This window comes from Eurosta solidaginis, chromosome 1, assembly GCF_040869045.1.
Source record: "Eurosta solidaginis isolate ZX-2024a chromosome 1, ASM4086904v1, whole genome shotgun sequence".
Lineage (NCBI taxonomy): Eukaryota > Metazoa > Arthropoda > Insecta > Diptera > Tephritidae > Eurosta > Eurosta solidaginis.
In genome coordinates this window covers 202,261,320-202,277,340 of record NC_090319.1, presented here as the reverse complement: position 1 = coordinate 202,277,340, position 16,021 = coordinate 202,261,320, and the positions used below count along the sequence as shown (strand labels likewise).

The window sequence follows — 16,021 nt, the reverse complement described above, 5'->3', positions numbered from 1 at the left end:
TGTCGGTGAGGAAGGTTTTCGGGCAGCCAAATCGGTATATGACTCTTTCTTGGAGTGCTCCACCATGACGAGGAGACAAGTATTTCCTTGCTTGGAACGGGGCAGTGGTCCCACGAAGTCAGCGGTTACTATTTCCCACGGCCGTGATGATTGCATGGTTGCCATCAATCCTGCTGGGCGTCTTTGCTCGACTTTGTATTCTGCGCATCTGATACACTTCCGTACGTGTTTGAGAACATCGCGGAACATCCCGGGCCAGTAATAGTTCTGTTGTGCTCTCTTAAGCGTCTTCTTCACCCCGAGATGTCCGGCGGCGGCGGCGTCGTGGACTTCTTGTAGTACGTCCTTTCGTCGGTCGGCTGGGATGCACAGCTTCCATTGCGGTGACCGCGAGAGTTGATTTCTCGGGGAAATGTGGCGGAAGAGTCGGTTATCCACGATCTGGTAATCTGGATGTGCTTGAGGTTTTTCCCGCACCTGTCTTGCTTTCCTCTCGTGCCAGTCGTTTGTCCCGTTGGTTATGGTGTACAAAATGTCGTCATCGGCGTGTTGTAGCGGGCAGTGGGAGAGTGCGTCGGCTACCACGTTCTGTGCTCCTTTTCGGTATTCTATCTCGAAATTATATTGTTGCAATTCCAGTGCCCATCTTGCCAGACGCCCAGAAGGGTTTTGGAGCGAGTGCAGCCATTTTAGTGAGATGTGGTCGGTGATGACGGTGAAGTGATACCCCTCCAGGTACGGTCTCATCTTACGGATACCCCATAGCACGGCGAGGCATTCCTGTTCGGTGGCCGAGTATCGCTTTTCCAGCTGGGTTAGGCTTCGGCTGGCGTAAGCTACTACGTTCTTGTGGTCGGAATGGCGTTGATAGAGCACGACGCCCAGGCCCTCTCCGCTCGCGTCGGTCTGGAGAAAAAACGGTCGAGAGAAGTCCGGACAACAAAGTATTGGCGCGCTGGAAAGCTTATCCTTGAGTGCTTTGAAAGCGTGATTTTGTTGCGCCTCCCATTTCCAGACTTGTCCCTTTTTCAGCAGTTGGTTAAGCGGCGCGGCGAGCGTAGAGAAGTCTGCCACGAAGCGGCGGTACCAAGACGCGAGTCCATGAAAACGGCGGAGCTCTTTGAGCGTTTTAGGTGCGAGCATCTCCTGTACAGCGGATACTTTTGCAGGATCGGTGTGAATTCCTTTCGAACTGATGATGTGTCCTAGGTAATGGAGTTGTTGCTGGACGAAGCTGCACTTTTCGAAGTTTACTTGCATCTTGTGTCTTTGTGGGCGCTCGAACACTTCCCTCAAGATCGCCAAGTGTTCTTCGAAGGTATCTCCCAATACGATGATATCGTCCAGGTAGGCGAAAACTTTTGGTTGGAGTTCGGGCCCAAGTATCGAATCCAGAGCGCGTTGAAAGGTAGTCGGAGCAGAGTGTAGGCCAAATGGCATGACTTTCCACTGGAACAATCCCCTGCCAGGAACTGTAAATGCGGTGTATGGGCGAGATGCTCTGGCGAGCGGGATCTGCCAGTAGCCGTTCTTCAAGTCAATAGTAGAAATGAATTTCGCCTCTTTCAGCTGGTCGAGAATGGCTCCAATTTGCGGCAACGGGTAAGCGTCTGGTTCGCTGGCGGTGTTGAGCTGACGGTAATCTATGCACATCCTCCACGTGCCCTGTTTTTTGCGGACTAGCACGATTGGCGAGCTGTACGCGCTTCGTGATGGTTCTATTCTTTCTCCGGCTAATAACTCGTCTACCTCTTCGTTGATTACTTGTTGCATGGCCGGGTTGCGGGGGTAGTATCGTTGCTTCAGCGGTCGGTTGTGTTTGAGACGAATCGTATGCTCGGCTGCAGTGCTTGGTCCGATTATTTCGCCAAACCGCTTTTGGTGATGCGCCAGGAAGTTTCCCAGTTCCGTGTTTTGTTCGTCGCTCAGGTGTTCTCGGCTCGTCAATGTACATAGCGTATCCAGTTCGGGTGCTCTCTTGGTCACGGTGGCCTCTAGCGGCTGGCCATCCAGCGTGAGGATGATTCCCCTCTTTCTTAGGAAGTCCATTCCGAGGATTACCTGTTCGGCCAAGTTTGGGATAACGGACAGCATCGCGTCTGTGGCTCGTCCTTGATACAGAATCCTTGCCGGGTAGGATTTCGAGGTAAAGACACACGTTTCGTCTGCCAGCTGGATACTTCGCTTGTTGGGGCGTGCCTTGATGTTGTTCTTTTCTAGGTGTTTCCGTACGGTGTCATCTACATAGGATAGGGTGGCGCCGGTGTCCACTAGTGCGCGCACGCTCATGTCCTCGATGACCACTGGTATATAGAATCGGCCATCTACTTGTGTTTTTGCGGTTGATTTGCTGGCGGGTGGTTCCCTCGGCTTCTCTGGTCGGACGTACGGTGCTTGGCGGCTTCCTTTAATAGCGTTGGACGGCGTTCGGGATGCGTTCTCGGTAATTGGGCTAGTCGAAGGGCATGGGCAGTCCCTGGAGAGGATGTTTTCTTGGCCACACCGGGAGCAGAACTTCCTCCAGGGGCCCTTACATTGGAAGCGGTGGTGTCCGCGTTCCTTGCAGCGCCAACAGCACTCTTTGCTGTCGTATTCCATGGGTAGGTGGTATAGGCTGTGGGCCACCATTTTTCCCTGTTTCGCTTCCTCGCCTCTTAACAGCTCATACTCTTCCGTTAGCTCCAGGAGCTCTTCGATCGTCCTAAACTCGCTGCGTTTGACGAAAAGGCGGTATTCCACGCGTAGACCATCATAGATCCGTTCGAGGTGATTCTCTTCGCACATCGTCGGGTGTTGGCGGATCAGCGTTTCCAGTGCGAGGATGTAGTCCTTGGCCTTCTCTCGGCTCTGCTGTTTGCGTTCTCGGATGGCCTCTTCCAACTGTCGTATGTGTCGCTTAGGTAGAAAAAAATTTTGCACCTCCCTCCGCAGATCGCTCCAGCGGTGTATGTGTTGCTTACGGACGCGGTACCATTGCAGTGCTTTCCCACGTAGAAACTCCGGCAGTGTTGGGAGGAGTCGGTCGACGGGGATGCGGTAGCATTCGGCAAGCTCCTCTATCCTCTCAAGAAATTCGTGCAGTGACTCCTCTCCCGAAAAGTGCAAGTCCCAGCGGCGAACGGTATTCATAAGTTCACCGTCGCTCATTTCGTCTCGTTTCGGTAATGCGTTCTCTCCCTTTCGTCCGTGCGGCTGTGGGCTGTGGATCTGGATTGAAGGGATCGGCTTTGTTGTTGGCTGGGGTAGCGTAGCGAACTTCCCCTCTTCCTCGTTCACTTCTCGTTCCAGCTCTTTCAACAGGTCTTCACTGGATTTCCTGGCGCGTTTCGCTCGCACGTAAGTACTCAGGGCGCGCCGCAGCTCGGCTACGGTTTGGCCTTCCACGTCGATTCGGTGTTCCTTACACTCCTCGATCAGCTTCTCCTTCCTAAGTAGGTAGATCCAATTGAGCGAGTCGGTGTTCAGCAGCGTGCCTTCCGGAGCCTGTCTAACGGAGGTTCGGTAGGGCGGTTGAACGGTCGGGTGACGGACGGACTCGTACGGCGGTACGGAAGCAGCGGCGGGATAGAAGCGACGGCTTAACGGCGGTAGGATGGCAAGCGGCCAACGGTCGTCGTGGCAGCGGCGTGAGGGATGCAGCAGCTTAACGGCGGTAGGGCGGCGAACGACCAACAGTCGTCGTAGCAGCGGCGGGACGGATGCAGCGGCTTAACGGCAGTAGGATGGCAGACGGCCAACGGTCGTCGTAGCAGCGGCGTGACGGATGCAGCGGCTTAACGGCGATAGGATGTCGGACGGCCAACGGACGTCGTAGCAGCGGCGCGACGGATGCAGCGGCTTAACGGCGGTAGGATGGCGAACGGCCAACGGTCGTCGTAGCAGCGGCGGCACCAGAGGGGCGACGATGCGGTGGTGGGCTACGGAGCGCGTACCAGGGCCGTGGTGAGGGGAGATGGGCTGGCGACGGGGTTTACCTGGACAGCGGCAGCGTGTTCCGGGCGGGATAGGATGGGCGTACCAGCGGACTTGTATTGGTCGGTCGGCTTCGGCAGGATCGGGCTGATCGAACGTCTTCGGCAGGCTCGGTAATCGGCGGGGTCAGTCACCTGCGGGAGAAACTGCGAGGACTCGGGTTAGTGCTGGTTTCACCGCTGGACACCCCCGCCTCCCTACTTGCACACTAGTAGAAGGTGCGTAAGGGGGGTGGGGTTGTACCAGCCGAGACGCCGTGGGTCGACCCGTGGCGGAGGGGAAGTTCACCTTAACGGCACAGCGGTAGCCCCTTGTGCGCACGCATCGGCTCACGGCCGAAACCAGAGCTGCGGAGAGGGGTCGTGCGGTCGTTCAGGCGGCGGGTCATTCCTTACCAGGCCAGGACGACGGAGGGAAGGGTAGTCCGAAGACACCACTCGCGTCGTCCTGGTCCAGCAGGGGGTGACTCGCGCCACGGCCGCACCCTCTTCTCCCCAGCTAACTAGAGGGAGTGGTTCCTCCGCTCCGGCCAGCCTACTAAAATCAGAGCTGAGGGGGGAGGGGGCCATTTGGTCATTAAGGCAGCGGGCCGCTCAACACCGAGGTGGGCGACGGAGGGAAGGATAGTCCGAAGACACCACTCGCGTCGTCCAGCCCAGGTGAAGGGTGACTCGCGCCATGACAGCGCCCCTTCCGCTCAGTCCGGGCCGCGGGGGAGGGTGGTTATTTGGTCATTAAGGCAGCGGGCCGCTCAACACCAGGGTGGGCGACGGAGGGAAGGATAGTCCGAAGACACCACTCGCGTCGTCCAACTCTGGTGGAGGGTGACCCGCGCCATGACAGCGCCCCCTTCCACTCGGCCAGCTAGCCGGAGTGGCAATTTTGTCTTTAAAAAGACAACCACTCCCGCTGGCTCACCTGCGAGGACTGAATTGCAAAAATGCAAATTCAATGTTTATATGGGTGGTGCCGCAAACTGGTTGAGAATTCAATGCACCATTATTGTGGTTTTCATTGGTTTGCTATTTTAGTGGTTGTTGGCTACGCTATAAAACAATAAGTACAAGCGGTTTTCGGCCATGCTATAGAAACTGGTTGAGAAGTCGACGCACCATTATTGTGCTTTTTCATTGGTTTGCAATTTAGTGGTTGTTGAATATGCTATGGAAAAATAAGTACAGGGAGGTTCAGGTTTAGATGAATAAGGGAATACAGGGGGAGTTACGTTATTGTAACGCTACGTTACACTTTTCAGATAAAGAAGTTTGTTAATCGATATGGCCTATGACCCTTGCAGGGGGATGCCAGCGGAAATTATAGCTTCTCCAACCCCATTGTCAACCTCACCTAGCAGTGGCGAATCCTGTTTCTTTAGCAGTCGAAGGTCTGTATCTCAGGGAACTTGGGCTGGAATAGCGTAGGGGAGTGTCTTTATCGATGCAACAACAACGGTACAAGTGCCCAAAAAGTTCTTTTTTACTAAAAAATATTGTTAGGAATATTAGCAACACTAAGGGGTACTGTCATCTCTAAGCGATGCTAAGCAGTGACGTGTATGCACATCAATAATTCAATCATTATGTCTACACATATGTACGTACACGCAACGGAGAAGCAACGCACAAGCACATGCGGATATCTTATCTGAGATGCTCCCTAAAGTATGCAATTATAATTGTGGAAGTGTCGCTCACAACTACACGCGCATATGAGAGCTACACACGTGCATCTGTAGTTATAATTTTTTTTTTTTTTTTTTACTTCTATATACGTTTACGCTTAAACTTTATATGGACTGCTAAGCGACAAACTTTAAATACACCTCTGAAATTTCAATACGCTTTATACTCAGATGTAACTGAAATATATGACTTTGTTTCACCCTCTACACTAATTCTATGTATTCTATGTGTGTCCACAATTCATCGCAACTGTTTCAGCTGTATGTGATACCCTATGGCCATCAGAGGGTTGTGTCTCCGCTTTTCGGTACACCATGTGCTGTAGCTGTAGTTATTTAACCACTGCCGCTAGATGGGTCTTAAGCATTATTATCTAAGCAAGGATAAGCGTTTTTTTTACGCGCAAACGTAACCGTATACGCGTGTGAAAAAAAACACGGCTTATATACCAGTAACTAAGTAAATTCTGGAAGCGCCTAGAAGATGCAACGAGGAAATCACACAGTATAAAAGCAGCAACAGTAGAGGCGGGAGAATCAGTTTTGATTAAGCACGCTATCTGTCGAGCAATAGAAGTGTTATTTTGAAAGTAGTCTAATAAAGACCATTTTGCATTATCGAATATTGGAGTTATTAATTCAACAGTTTAGTGATTCGAACCTTCGTAGAAGATTTGAAATAAGCGGAATTGCAGTAAATTCGTTACAATATGTTATGATCACTTTTAAAATCTGTTAAGATTATAGGAATAGGGTTTTGCTCTCTTGGATTTTCCTTTGCACACAATTTTTGTTTAAAGAACCGTTCTCATCATTATTTTACATATTTCTACATATATATACTATAAGCATATTTTTTTTTTGTTTTTCAGGGCGCGGGATATTTAAGTTTCAATTCGGTTTCAAAGAGTGAGACATTGGAGATTCTGCATCACGTTGTGGATTTATTCTCGTGTGCGCTGATCTCGGAAATTCAGGAACGGGTTATATGTCATACTTTGGAAATGTTCAGTCTGTGGACGGTGAAGTTTGTTGGTGAACTACCAAGCGTAGTTATTGATATTTTTAATAGAGGACTTAAACTAAAAACTACGACTCAGTCGGTACGAGTAGCATATCTACAGTGGCTTCTATCCACTTTAAAAAATGCTACATTACAATCGGGACTGAATATCACGCCACTTCTGTTATCATTAGTTGAAAAGGGATTACAAAATCCCACCCAAGTTCCACTCGTAAGTGAAGCAGTTTGTTCCGCATGTATATTGCTGATAACTGAAAGATCATCGAATAATAATATCTTGGGAAACTTCTGGAACATGGTATTTGACATGAATAAACAAATTTTTTTTTCCGGTCGTTTTATGTTTGCTGCAACACCTGAAACTTTATGTTACGTATCTTTAATGGCTGAAAATTTATTAACACAATATTCATATAGACTGAAAGGTCCGCAAGAAGTGATACTTAGAGCTTTGGTTTACAATTTAGTTTCGAACTCACAGAAAGTAAGAGCCTACACTTTGGGTTTGGTTCCAAATATAATTAACTCATATGATGGCGTATTGTACACTCAAAAAATTATGATAGAGTTGGAAAAACAGTTGTATAGTATAAAATTTAAATACGAAAGTACAAGCAATGAAGAGAATTCAGTTCCTACGAAAAGTGTTGTGGAATTAATGCAACAACTTTGTAGTTTTGATAAGATATCAATTAATGATGCCAAAAAGCTATCCTTACAATCTCTTCTTATATGTCATCACCCAGCAGTAGTTTGTAATGAGCCATATCTATGGGAAACAATTTTGAAGGACAGCTTTAATTTTGATCTTCAGACGTTCTTTTCAAATTACAAAAACGACATTGTAGATATTTTAATGGATAAATTTGAACAAAGGGCGTCTTATGTAAATGCCATCGCCACGGTTGTACGCCTAAGCCCAGAAGTAATTCTACCAATATGTATGAAGACAGTTTTAGCTGACCTTAAAAGTATAGAATTAAATCCTATTTCCGAGGAGGAGTATTTAACATTTTTAAATTCCAAGGTTGATAAAAAAGTTTCGCAAATCAATGGCAATAACAACAAAAGTCAAATGGAAAAGTTTAATGAATATGAAAAAAAACTAAAACTTCGGGAAAATTTGTTCGAAGTACCTCCAAAACAGCATGATGGTTTAAGAAGTCAAACTGAAAAGGGAAATTACACAATAGATCGGATTGGACTCCTTAGTAATAAGATTGCCAATGTTATATCCATTATTGAAGCGATTTTTAGCGGCAATCCTAAAGCATTTTCTTTGCATTTCCGTGAACTCATAACTCAAATCCTAAAACTAATGAGAAATCCCCTTGCAGCAAAACCATTTTCAGAGCTCTATTTTATAATACGTGAATCATGTTTTTCCGACTGCTTTGAACTAGGAAAAAATTTAGCAGTGATGACTTTATGGTTAGAAAGACCTCTGTGTGCTTTTCCAAAGGAATGGGTTACAAACGATATGGATGAAAATATGATTAAAACTTTGATTAATGTTTACGAGTACATAACAAACCACGGTATTGGTGAGGAGCAAAGCATATCTTATCACTATTTCAACGCACCTTCATTTGCTTATGTATTTGAATTTATAAAACGTGCACTACCGACAAATTCCATTTCGAAAAACGAAGAACTATTGTTGATTGGAATCGAAATAATTGAAATACACTCTAAAATTAGGGGCTGTACAGTGGTTGGTGACATTACAGACTACAACCACCCTAAATATATGCCCCGTGCTGAAATGTTAAATTTATTACTACATTTTATAAATATGTACCACGGTAGAATCCAAACGAAAGCCGTAGCTGCTCTTCTGGAGGTTGCAAATTTAAGTTCTGGGGATAGTTATTGCGCTTCAGCTAGTGAAGAGGAGCTTGAGTTGCTTCTTGATTCTTTGCAAAGCGGTAATCAAGCGGTGAGGGAAGTCTCACTTAGAGCTCTTCAAATTATGAAGAAGTCAATTTTTTACCAATGCGACTTTCACAAAGATCTGATTTTTCGTTTAAAACTAAGAATATGGATTGCCAAACACGACGTTTCAACAGAAATTCGTGATTTAGCTGCCTATTTATGGGATATGTCAAAATTTTCAACCCCTAACTTAGAGGATGTTCTTGTAGAAGTTACGCATAAAGAGTTGTATATACAAAAGGCGGTATCTGCTTCTTTGGTAACTTTGCTTTCGATTGACTGTCATCGAGTAAAATTTATACTAAAATCATTACTTGAACTTTATAAGGAAAAGCTAATGATGGTTCCTGCAAAGTTGGATCAATTTGATCGTGAAGTTTCACCAGCCATCGATCAATGGGAGCCCAGAAGAGGTGTTGCAATAGCAATCTCCAAAGTGGCCACATATTTCGATGTTGAGGACGTGAACCAAGCTATGCAATTTATGGTATTGGAAGGGTTTGGAGATCGTAACGAAAGCGTTTATAAAGAAATGCTTGCTGCTTCTCTTTGCATAGTTGATTTACACGGAAAAGAAACGTTGGTTACTTTATTACCTGTCTTAGAAAGTTTCTTAGATAAAGCACCAACATCTCAACATTTCGACAATAGTAGACAGGCTGTGGTAATCCTAATGGGGTCATTAGCTCGGCACCTACAAGCTGATGATAAACGAATAGAACCCATAGTACGAAGACTTATTGCTTCTCTATCAACACCGTCTCAGCAAGTACAGGAATCTGTAGCTAATTGTTTACCACATCTTATTCCATCAGTTAAAGAGAAGGCTCCAGAAATGATAAAGAAGCTACTGCAGTCACTGGTCAAGTCTGACAGATACGGGGAGAGACGAGGTGCAGCTTATGGAATTGCCGGCATTGTGAAGGGCTTAGGAATTTTGTCTTTGAAGCAATTCGATATAATGGCTAAATTGACAACATATATTCAAGAGAAGAAAACTTATAAGTCGCGTGAGGGAGCACTTTTTGCTTTTGAGGTGCTGTGTACAACTCTTGGCCGCTTATTTGAGCCATACATTGTGCATGTACTACCTCACCTATTGCAATGTTTTGGGGACTCCTCCCAATATGTTAGGCAAGCCGCTGACGATACAGCAAAAGTTGTTATGGGAAAGCTATCAGCTCATGGCGTTAAACTTGTACTTCCCTCTCTGTTACATGCCTTAGACGAAGACTCGTGGCGAACAAAGACTGCCTCTGTGGAACTCCTTGGTGCAATGGCCTTTTGTGCACCAAAGCAACTTTCGTCATGCTTACCCAGCATTGTTCCAAAACTAATAGAAGTGCTTGGTGATTCCCACACGAAAGTGCAAGAAGCTGGTGCTGATGCATTAAAAGTGATTGGTTCTGTTATTAAAAATCCAGAAATCCAAGCTATCGTTCCCATTTTATTGACCGCTTTAGAAGATCCGTCAAAAAATACCTCGCTTTGCCTACATAGCTTGCTTCAGACAAAGTTCGTGCATTTTATTGATGCCCCGTCCTTGGCGCTTATAATGCCTGTTGTGGAAAGGGCGTTCATGGATAGATCAACAGAAACAAGGAAGATGGCAGCACAAATTATTGGAAACATGTACTCGCTAACCGATCAAAAAGATTTAGTCCCGTACTTACCAAATATAATACCGGGCCTTAAAATGTCCTTACTTGATCCTGTGCCCGAAGTGAGAGCAATATCTGCCCGGGCATTGGGAGCAATGGTACGCGGCATCGGCGAATCATCCTTCGAAGATCTGCTACCATGGTTGATGCAAACGTTAACATCTGAGACTAGCAGCGTTGATCGTAGTGGTGCAGCTCAAGGCCTCGCTGAGGTCGTAGGAGGGTTAGGCGTAGATAAATTACATCAGTTAATGCCGGATATTATCACAACGGCAGAGAGAACAGATATTTCTCCTCATGTTAAGGATGGTTATATAATGATGTTCATATATATGCCTGGATCTTTTCCCCAAGAATTCACTCCATATATTGGCCAAATAATTAATCCAATCCTTAAAGCGCTAGCAGATGAAAATGAGTACGTTCGGGAAACTGCGTTGAAAGCAGGACAAAGAATAGTTAACTTATATGCCGAGTCGGCCGTCACCCTTCTACTGCCAGAATTAGAAAGAGGCTTGTTTGATGATAATTGGAGAATTCGATTCAGTTCGGTTCAACTATTAGGGGACTTGCTATATAGGATATCAGGTGTATCTGGAAAAATGACCACTGAGACAGCCAGTGAAGACGATAATTTTGGAACGGAACAGTCGCATACTGCAATAATAAGATTTTTGGGTGAAGATAGAAGGAATCGAGTTCTTTCCGGACTTTACATGGGACGTAGTGATGTATCATTGATGGTACGACAAGCTGCATTACATGTTTGGAAAGTAGTTGTGACGAATACTCCTCGCACGTTGAAAGAAATTTTACCTACCTTATTTGGTTTACTACTGGGCTGCTTAGCTAGTACAAGTTACGATAAACGACAAGTAGCTGCCCGAACATTGGGGGACCTAGTTAGGAAATTGGGAGAAAGAGTGCTTCCTGAAATAATACCTATCTTAGAGAGTGGTCTCAATTCAGAGCAAGCAGATCAACGTCAAGGCGTTTGTATTGGCTTGTCGGAAATCATGGCGTCAACTTCTAAAGAAATGGTGTTATCATTCGTGAACAGCTTAGTTCCAACAGTAAGAAAAGCGCTATCTGACCCTTTGCCAGAGGTTAGAGAAGCTGCGGCTAAAACCTTTGAATCGTTACATTCCACTGTTGGCCCACGAGCTTTAGATGAAATATTACCTACAATGTTAGAAGATCTGAACGATCCGAATCCATCCATCGCAGATCATACATTGGATGGCCTCCGCCAGGTTATGACAATTAAGTCTCGTGTAGTGCTGCCGTTTTTGGTTCCTCAATTAACAACATATCCAGTTAATACAAAGGCGTTATCTGTATTAGTATCCGTTGCAGGTGACGCACTGACAAAATACTTGCCAAAAATATTAGATGCTTTGATTCACGCGCTATCAGATGCTCAGGGTACTTCTTATGAGCAAAGAGAATTGGATTATTGCCAAGCGGTGATACTATCGGTAACAGACGAAATTGGCATTCGTACGATAGTGGATACTTTGATAGAATCGGCAAGGTCCGACACAGTCAATACACGCAAGTCCGCTTCAAGCTTACTTTCTGCATTCTGTACTTACTCTCCCGGAGACTATTCTCAGTATGTGCCGCAGTTATTGAGTTGTTTATTACGTTTGATGGCTGATTCAAATCGTGACATTTTGCAGAGATCTTGGGATGCCCTTAACTCTGTTGTAAAAGGCTTAGATTCCGCTAAACAAATATCACATGTACAAGATGTTAGGCTAGCTGTTCGATTTGCGGCAAGTGATTTGAAAGACTCCGAATTACCAGGCTTTTGCCTTCCAAAAGGAATAAGTCCCATTTTGCCTATTTTTCGAGAAGCTATTTTAAACGGTATGCCAGATGTAAAAGAAAATGCAGCTCACGGTCTAGGCGAAATTATTTCATTAACAAGTTCTCAATCCTTACAACCATCAGTTGTCCAAATAACGGGACCGCTAATTCGCATACTAGGAGATCGATTTAATGCTGGTGTTAAAGCAGCTGTGTTGGAATCTTTAGCAGTTTTACTGCGAAAGGTTGGAGTGATGTTGAAGCAATTTTTGCCCCAGCTACAAACAACCTTTCTTAAATCTTTAAATGATTCGAATCGAACTGTACGCATGAAAGCCGGACACGCCATGTCAGAATTGGTAGCTATACATTCACGCCCAGATCCGATACTTAATGAAATTCATAGTGGTATAAAATTAAGCGATGACTTATCCATAAGAGAAACTATGTTAGCTGCAATGCGCTTGATTATAAATTTAGGTGGGGAGAAGATGTCTGATTGTTTTAAGAAGCAAACATGTGCTACGCTACTTAGTATGCTAGGACAATCTGAAGACATTATTCGCATTGCAGCTTCTGGTTGTTTGGGTGCACTTCTAAAGCACTTAACTGCTCAGCAAGTGGCTGATTTATTAGACAATCACATATTGGTTGATAGCAACGACGATGGGCCAAAGAGACATGGGCGGCTTACTGTACTTTTTGTAGCTATAAAAGAGAGCCCTTGCGCAGTCATGCTTCCTAATTTAGAAACAAAAATAATAGAAGTAATAACCACTAGTATCTCATCAGAGAAAAATTGTATTTCCAGCATAGGCATCCGGACAATAGCATGTTTATTATTATATTACTTGCGAAAGCATAAAACCTATCCCTCTACACTCGTCACATGCTTTACTCGCGCTATGAATCATAAGAGTAATGAAATCAAACAAGTTGTTGCTAAAAGTTGTAACTACCTGGCTATGGAATTAGATATATACAGGACAAGTCCATGTCTTATTAAATTATTAGTACCAATGCTCGTTAACGGTACTAAAGAAAAGAACGGAATTGTAAAATCTAATTCAGAAATAGCTTTGGTATCAATCCTTCGCCTTCGTGAAAATGATACTACATATAATTCTGTATGCCAAATTTTAGAAGTAGGTGCGAAAGATTCCCTCGTTGAAGTGGTAAACAAAGTTTTGAGTAAAATTGTACTTCAGCCTTCAGAGAAGAATGAAGAGCTCGACGATTCGATATTGAATTAAATATAAAATACAATTAGTAGCTCGCAAGCTAATACAACAACTTCCTAAGTGTTATATCAAATCCTAACTTATTGTACTAGTAAAATAAACAATTAATTAATAAACTTTGTTTCAAATATACCACAGACACTGCATACCTCCACAGATTGATTGTAGCTTGGGATAACGATACGCTTGCTAATTAAAAGCTCGTAAGCTAATACAACAACTTCCTACATGTTTATCAAATTCTTATTTATTGAACTTCTAAAGACCATCACATATTGGTGATAGCAACGGCGTTGGGCCAAAGAGACATGGGCGGATTACTGTAGTTTTCGCAGCTCTAAAAGAGAGTCCTTGCGCAGTCATGTTTCCGAATTCAGAGGCAAAAATAATAGAAGTAATAACCACTAGTATCTCATCAGAAAAACATTATATTTTCAGCATAGCCCTCAAAATAGCATGTTTATTATTATATTACTTGCGAGATCTTAACACTCGTCACATGCTATACTCGCGCTATGAACCATAAGAGTAATGAAATCAAACAGGTTGTTGCTAAAAGATGTAACTACCTGACTATGGAATTAGATTATATGATACAAGACCATGTCTTATTAAATTATTAGGAGCAATGCTCGTTAACGGTACTAAAGAAAAGAAAGGTTATGTTAAATCTAATTCAGAAATAGCTTTGGTATCGATCATGCGCCTTCGTGGCAATGATACTACATATAATTCTGTATATCAAATTTTGGAAGTAGGTGCGAGAGATTCCCTTGTTGAAGTGGTAAGCAAAGTGTTGAGTAAAATTGTACCTCAGCCGTCAGAGAAGAATGAAGAACTCGACGAATCGATATTGAATTAGACATAAAATACAATTAATAGTTCGAAAGCTAATACAACAACTTCCTTAGTGTTATATCAAATCCTTCATTATTGTAAAACCAAAAATTAATTAATAAACTTTGTTTCAAATTTACCACAAACACTCCATACCACCACAGTTTGATTGTAGCTTGGGATAACGATGCGCTTGCGTATTGATAGCTCGTAAGCTAATACAACAACTTCCTAAGTGTTATATCAAATTCTAGCTTATTGTACAAGTAAAACCAAAAATTAATTAATAAACTTTGTTTCAAATATACCACAAACACTGCATACCCCCACATTTTTATTGTAGCTTGGAATAACGATACGCTTGTGAATTAATAGCTCTTAAGCTAATACATCAAATCCCAATATATTGTACTAGTAAAAGCAAAAATCAATTAATAAACTCTTTCAAATATACCACAAATACTACATATCACCAAAGCTTAATTGCAGCTTAGGATTACGATACGCTTGCGATTGGTATTGGAGTACGATATATAATAACAGCTTGTAATGAGAGCCTCGCGAAGGCAGACATTGTCACCGACGAAATCATCGGCGACCTTATTTACAACATGGACACTGCAAATGTCGACCATATAAAAAACACACAAACAGGTCCTGAGTGATATCCACAAACAGGCGTCGAACCTCTATGCCAGGAATCAAAGAAAAATACCCAGAACTCCGCAGAAGAAGAACGCACTGTCCCTAGAGAGACACGAGTCACCCTGGCCAAACCTGTCGTTGTTGTTGTAGCGATAAGGACACTCCCCGAAAGCCTTGGGGATGAGCTTTGCAGCAGAATAAACGGCTACCTCCTTGATCTATCCAGTTTTTTTGCCTTGCGAAACGTGGCATTATCACCGACCAAATCCTCCGCGACCTTATTTACAACATGGACGTCTCCATTTTGAACATCCACGTCGATGGCACTACGCTGCCGACTGTCCTACACCCAAAAATCTTGGGTGTGACGTTTGATCAGGATCTACATTTTGGTGAGCATGCAGCCGCAATTGTACCGAAAATCCAGGGCCGTAATAAAATCCTTAAATCTCTTGCTGGCAGTACTTGGGGAAAAGACAAAGACACGCTCATTACCAATTACAAAAGCAGTTGGCCAGCTGATTGCATGCTACGCGTCCCCTATATGGTCGCCAAGGCTAAAAACCACCCACTGGAAGAAGCTACAGGCCTGCCAAAATACTGCTCTCAGAACCGTCACGGGCTGTCTTCTTATGTCCCCAGAACACCGTCTACATAATGAGGCGAGAATACTCCCCATCAGGGAGAGAACTGAGATGCTAACGAAACAGTTCCTGCTGAATACCCAGAAACCTGGGCATCCCAACAGACATCTGATTGATGAGCCAACACCGCCCAGGGGCTTAAGGAGTCATCTCCGTAAGCATTATGAGGAAATACGGCACCTGAGAACTCAGCCGTATAAAGCAAAAAAAAAAAAAAACAAAAGCAGGTCCTCAGTGAACTCCACAAACAGGCGTCGGACCTCTATGCCAGGAATTGCCCGGTGAATCCAGTACTCAAAGAACAGTACCCAAAACTTGCAGAAGAGGAATGCACACTCCCCAGGGAAATGCGAGTCACTCTAACTCACCTTCGATCTGGATACTGTAACAGGTTAAACTCTTACCTATCCAGAATCAACCCCGACATACTAAATATATGCCCCGCTTGCAATGTGTCCCCACATGACACTAACCATCTCTTTAATTGTAATGTGGAACCAACGCCTCTAACACCCCTCACATTATGGTCCACCCCTGTTGAAAAAGCAAGGTTTCTTGGACTCCCGTTA

At 44.3% G+C, this 16,021-nt stretch overlaps 1 protein-coding gene across 1 annotated transcript in view; it reads left to right on the top strand.

The window, feature by feature from the left end:
- Positions 1 to 14,477, top strand: part of l(3)80Fj (lethal (3) 80Fj) — a 109,190-nt gene extending 94,713 nt beyond the window's left edge. Inside the window, exon 4 of the mRNA XM_067760093.1 lies at positions 6,526 to 14,477. Coding sequence (XP_067616194.1) covers positions 6,526 to 13,338 — 6,813 coding nt within the window. The 3' untranslated portion in view covers positions 13,339 to 14,477. The remainder of the gene's footprint in view (positions 1 to 6,525) is intronic.
- Positions 14,478 to 16,021: the final 1,544 nt, after the last annotated feature.